We start from the raw sequence: 6,854 nt of genomic DNA, 5'->3' as shown, positions 1-6,854 counted from the left end.
GTAGTATTTCTCTACAATATTAATTAGTTCTATTTAGTCTCTCTCTCTTCTCTCTCTCTCTCTCTCTCTCTCTCTCTCTCTCTTTCTTTTTCTAATAATTTCGCGCAGCAATATCTGCGAAGCACGGCGTGATCGCATTTCCCTATTTAATAACTGTACCTGTCTAAAGCGTGTCGTTTAATTAAATCTATTTTCTACGCTCTGTGCCAGCGTCGTGTTTGGCGTTTTACATGAATAGATAAGGGTTCCAGAACGCGCGACAAACGCGGCATATTGCTGTCCGGAATACGACCGGGCGGCAAAAAGAGAACACACATTGGAGATTGCGACTCTTTAACCTTTTCCAAACAAAAAAAAGAAATATTATAGTCTTAGACTCTGTTTCTCTCGTTCCTTTCACGCGAGCGTTGCCCGGTGGATGTGATCGTATCTTCTTGAGAATGAAAATCGTACAGAAAATATAATAAATACATCGGAAATGTGTGCGTATGTGTGTATGTGTGTGCTTCCCATCCAATTTTGCAGATCTGAAGAACCGGATTCATGTTTCATCATACGTAAATAACGCTTAAAGGATTAAGAAACTCATTAGACACGTTAATGATTGCCATAAAAAAATGCTAACAATTATGATTTTTTTTACATTAAAACGGTTGGCTTTTAACCAGAAGTATTCAAGAAAAGTGCTTGTTTGCTGAAGGAAATACAAGAAAACATGTCTCGATAAAAATTGTTCTCCGATTCGTAATTAATCGAGATGTCCTCGCTTTATCGTTTCCATAATACATGCAGAAAAATCTTTTGGTAAGTAATTACTAAAACGCAAAATGTTATGTCATAAATGTTATGTCATAAATAATCCGGTGAGTTCGAAAAGTGGGCCTTCAAATGATAAAATGAAAGTCTGACGCGTCGAATCACATGTTCTCCAGATTTTATTTTACAAAGTAATCCGAATTTTTCGCGAAGAAATAGAAATTTGAGAAAGAGAAGTATCTTCGGTACACTCGTTATTGAACGCGTTGCTCTAAGCTCGTTGTATCATAAAACTAAAGCAAGAGAGAGAGAGAGAGAAAGAGAGAGAGAGAACGAGAGAAAAATAGAAGAGTCAAGGAGAAAATCCTTGGAGCACATCCATTGGGCGATGCCGTAAGCAACGCGCGAGAATCGCAATAACTTCTCGCGACATTCAACGATGATGGAAAAGAACTGTACATACACGTGCGTTTATTATTATCTACTTACTATTACGAGACTTACTCCTAAGATCTTTTGACTAAAATACTTTATAGAAGCGAGACTCTGATCACGCATGGAAAACGAACAAAAAAAAAGAGCGAGGACTGCATCGCATTGTTTAGCGCCATTGTGACTCTATCTCCTTCTTAAAAAATAAGTATATACATATATATGTATAAGCATATACACACATATATGTATATACTTATTATATTTGTTTATATATACATAAATACATGACACGCGCGTATATTAGACGCATCGGTACTATTATTATTATCATTATTATGGTTACACGATTCTTATCATTATTGATATCGTCTTCACTATTATAATTATCATTGTCGTGTGAAGAGAATACGATGAGTAATTATTATAAAATAAATAAAAGGAAATCTTACTTATACATAATTATAAATACGTCATGACGATATATTCGTAACGATTAATTATTACGATAACATAACGACATTATTATTACTATTATAAATAACACCCTATTCCCATCTGTTGTGAATGTTTACGTTGTTTTATGATATTTAGAATATTCAAAAAATAAAGTCTATAATTTCCATGAAAAAACTTTTATTGCATGTCGTTAAATACTTCCTATTTATCATATTCACGAAGGTTGAATGTTAATAGCTTAATTATGATATTCCGTATTTGATTTCCATACATTGATTTTATTGATAAATATGCGCACTTATTTCTGAGATTTATAGTACATATATATACACACACACACACACACACACACACATCGATTTCTTCATTATCTACTAAAAGAAAAGTCGTTTTATATTATATAATATATATAACATAAACTGTAAAACTAAATGTGCACATTTATCGCATATTAAAACTAAGATGTGAATACGAATCTAATTATTACTGAGAAGTAGTGTCGTTAAAAAAATATTTTTGTTATGGAAATTGTTTATATTTATTATTCAGAATCAAAACGTACATATTATATAGTGATAAATTTTTATAGATTAATGAAAAAAATTTCGCATAATATGATTCCATGATTTACTTGAAAAAAGCTTATTGTAACTTTTAAAATTTCTATTTTTAGCCCGAATAGACTTGGAAAAAAACTACGACTTTTTTTTAATAGAAAATGAAGAAATCGATTTAAATAGATACTGATGATTAGTTTAGTAAATATATATATTTATATATATTTACGATAACACGTAACAGAAAAACGAAGCTAATGAATGTTTGAAGTTTCCATTGTCAGCCACAATAATTGATTGTTTGGAACAATGTATTTTTTTTCTAATGGAAGTTAAAACAGAGAAATCGCTTAGATACAAGATGTAGTGAAGACTAGTTTGATAAAAAATATATATATTTTCATACGATATACTTGAAAGATAAACCAAGTTAATGAATGTTTGAAATATTTTTAAAGTTTCTATTGTCAGCCATAATAATCTGCTATTTGGAAAAATGTTCTTTTAAATGAAAATTGAAATGGAGAAACCGTTTAGGTAGATATAACTGAAGGTTAGTAACGAGTTTTTTACAAAAAGAAACGATGACGGTAACGCGTTACTTTTATGAAGTAACTTTCTTGATATTAATACAAGCTGTTGCAAATTTAAAATGTTTTCTTATTGCTTAAGTTTTACTTCACCTTTAGAGGCATTCTACAATAATTCATTAATAACAAATTAGAAGTCAGAAGCTAGAAATCGATTATTCTTCCTCACATTTGACTATTGACTGTGATTATTAATCAATTTTTAGCTTCTGACTTCTGATTTAATGATAATTGTTTATTGTAGAGACTCTTTTGCAAGAATCTGTGCTATTGTCCTTGAGAATCATTTACACTGGCTGTAATCTCTAGCTGTTAAATTTATATCATAATATGTAAAAACTGACCAATCACGAAATGAAAGGGGAATAATCGTGATTTGATCTATGATTGGACCTATGATTGATATCAATTCTTACAGATTACAGCCGTATAAATGATTGCATTCAGCAGAGAAAGCTAATCCTTACTGAAAAAAATCACGTCACATAGAGTTACGTAACGAAATTATGTAATTGAAACAAATAAATTTCGGATAATTGTTTCATATCAGTATGTGATTTTTTAAAATTACATAATTTGAAAAGTCAAATGATAAATGTGCTTTTTCTTCTATTTCTATTATTCAATTCTTTAAAATTCGATAATATTCGATTATAAAATCACAGGATGGAAATTATTTCTAATATTATGTGATTTTTAAAAATAAATGATTTGGAACAATCTGTTACGTAATTTACTTGTCTTAATTACATGATTTCGTTATATAACTTTTGTAATATGATTTTTTTCAATAGAGATCAATTAGTGCTTAGTAATTCTTTAATACGATTGGTTCCTACAGCTTAGCAAAGAACTAAAGGCAAGAACCAATCATATTAAAGAATCTAAATGTTAACTGATTAATTTTTTCTGCTGAACGCAGCCACTGATTTGTTGTATATATATTACGTGGCGTAGAGCATTGCCACCACTTGCCAGTCTATCCCCTCCACAGCCGTAGCGTCTGTAAAATGGCATCCCCCCAGCCATCCCTGATTTAGTAATAAATAGAAGCGCGCGAGCGCCAAAGCACAGCAAGGTTTACCACGTCACGTCACGTCCTCGGTTCACGTTTACAGTGAGCGATCTAGAGCTGCGATAGAACGATCAGTCCACGTCGGAACTTGGGATTGATGTTAAAAATCGGCGTGTGTACACGCCGACTACGAATATGTGAGCGGAACGCGCTTCATTAATTAGTGCGTCGGTGATACCTGGTGAAATCAGTAGAGAAAGACGCTCCGCATCGTTTTCCCGTTCTTGATTTTTCAACCTGCGCCTCGACGAAAAGAAGGTGCCCGGGGAAAGTCGAAGATGTCATTCGAAGGCAAATACAACGCCAAAAGCCCAGGTAAGTCGAAGTCAATGCGCAAATTGCACCGGTCGAAACGTTTGTTTTGACTCGCATTAGCCGCGCAACTCTGACATATTTCCATGATGCTATTGTACTCGTGAATGTCAGCATGATTGCCTACTACCCAATTTTTGATATCCGCAGAGTTTTCGTATTAATTCTACATGATGGTCATATTTTAAGTATAATTATCCTATGATGACGTAAAAATGTCTTATGTATATGTATATTAATATATATCTGCTTATCTGCTATCAAATAATATTTGTACTAATAACAAATGCATTGTCGAATAATACAATTGATATCTTAGTAAGGTTTCTAAGTATTACAAAGTTAAAATCATTTTCTTATTAAAGATGTGTACGTAAAGATATGTCATATGTATCTTAGCGGTGAAGAGATTAATGAGAGAGGCACAGGAGTTGCACGAAGCCACCGAAGAATATTATGCATCTCCTCTTGAGGACAATCTGTTCGAATGGCATTTCACAGTGCAAGGACCACCATCGACAGACTTCGAAGGTGGTGTTTATCATGGGAGAATCTTGCTACCACCAGAGTATCCTATGAAGCCACCAAATATCATCCTGTTGACAGTAAGTGGACAACAGCAACGAGTAACATAAATCATTATATCATGATGTCATGTTGTCATATATAATTTTTTTATTTAGCCAAATGGACGGTTCGAAACAAACAAGAAGATATGCCTGAGTATCTCTGGTCACCATCCTGAAACATGGCAGCCATCATGGAGTATTAGAACCGCATTGCTGGCCCTGATAGCTTTCATGCCTACACCTGGAAGTGGCACAATTGGAGCATTAGATTATAGCACTGAGGAACGACAGAAACTTGCTAAAAAGTATGGACATATTGTAATTAAACACAAAACGCATTGCAAAAATATGATTTAGTCTCATAATCAATCCTTGCATTCCAGATCGTTGAACTGGCAGTGTGATACTTGTGGTAAAATTGTAAATTTGTTGTCGAAAAATTCAATTAAGAAACCTATCACCGAGGAGGAGCAAACCATGCTTAAAACAATTGCTCTCAAAGTAAGCAGTTAGATATGTTTTTAAATATATTTATTATAAACATAATATAGAGAAAGAATTTATTACTTATTTGCTACAATACAACTCAAAAAAACATTTTCTAAAAAAAATGAATTAAATGTTTTGAATCATTAAAATTTTAATAATTAAGTAATATTAATTTTGAAATGCAATTTTGATGTAATAATTGATTGTAGATAAATAAAAGTACATTCTTTTGTTTTTATATTTGTTCTTTTTCTATAAATTATATACAATACAATGACAATTTTTTAGGAATAATGTTATTGTAGCGATAAGTGATACATATAACAAATTGTGTGTGCGTGCGTGCGTGCGTGCGTGCGTGCGTGCGTGCGTGCGTGCGTGCGTGTTGCGCGCGCGCGCGCGCGCGCGTGTGTGTGTGTGTGTGTGTGTGTGTGTGTGTGTATATACACAGGATGAATTAGAGTAATTGGCCAGTTTTTTACTCGACCTCATACCTAAAAATATCGATTATACTAATTATTGAGCTATACAGATCAGATATATGGATACATCGTACGAATTACTGGGCGCACTGAAAAAAAGCATTTTTAATATCTTGCAATATAATAATATAATAATAATTTTCACAAAACTCAAACATGTCTGTTTTCACACTCAAACTCAAATCGCAGCAGTTCGCATGATGCATCCAATCTGTATCATTAAGTCTATAATGAGATGTAGTCGATAATTTTCTCATAGAGTAAAAAATTAGTTTAATTAATCTGTATATATGTATATGTATGATTATATGTTATGAAAATACCACAAGAACTTAATAAATGTATTTGTAAAAAAAAATTGTAGGCCGATGACTCGCCAACGTCAGATGTGTTATTTACGGATAAAACAACAAATGTAACTGAAAGCGAAATACTACACCGTACTAACGTGGAAACAATGACGGAAGAAAATGCGGATTATCAACAACCTGAGATTATCCTAAATCGCATAGAGACAATGTCGTCTTCAAACGATTTATTTTGGAGTATTCTTATCGCTTCATTAGTATCCGCAATAATTTTATTAATTTTACGACGATTATTTCTTGTTTAACTTATTTGTTTTTGCGAACGTACAGGAATATGTTAAGAAAATAGTAAATTTTATACACGTTTTATGGACATCATTTTTAATTTTACAGAAAAGTCATTTATACTGTCAAGAATATTATGAACTGTAAAGCTAATTTTTTCTTGAAAACGTGTATAATACATGATGAAAGTACATGCATTAGTAAATATTAGTATCCATATTGTTCTTACAAAGCATTTATCTTATACATCCCAAATATTTTTATTTTATTGCTAAAATGAAAAGTAAATAAATTTTCAATTCGATTATTAATTTATACTAGTCGCTTTTCATTAACAGCATAGTATTGAAAGATAAATCATTATTTATCGAACGTTTATATATTTTATTTTAGTATATTAAATGACTGGTTAAGTTAAATTTATACATTTTAGTATCTATTAGTTATCTATTAGTTATAATGAGTAATAAATATTTTTATTAATTTTATTTTGATAATTATTTTCAAATATTTTTTATGTTTCCTCACACACATATATAT

At 31.7% G+C, this 6,854-nt stretch overlaps 1 protein-coding gene across 1 annotated transcript; it reads left to right on the top strand.

The window, feature by feature from the left end:
* The first annotated feature begins 4,147 nt into the window (after positions 1-4,147).
* LOC105625922 (ubiquitin-conjugating enzyme E2 J1-like) lies at positions 4,148-6,334 on the top strand. Its single transcript, XM_012207232.1, has 5 exons — positions 4,148-4,184; positions 4,581-4,786; positions 4,865-5,055; positions 5,134-5,251; positions 6,086-6,334. Exons 1-5 carry the CDS (start codon positions 4,148-4,150, stop codon positions 6,332-6,334), a joined length of 801 nt encoding a protein of 266 aa, XP_012062622.1.
* Positions 6,335-6,854: the final 520 nt, after the last annotated feature.

Source organism: Atta cephalotes (assembly GCF_000143395.1).
Source record: "Atta cephalotes unplaced genomic scaffold scaffold00004, whole genome shotgun sequence".
NCBI lineage: Eukaryota > Metazoa > Arthropoda > Insecta > Hymenoptera > Formicidae > Atta > Atta cephalotes.
Note: the sequence above shows the minus strand (reverse complement) of the source record. Positions and strands in the feature narration are given on the sequence as shown.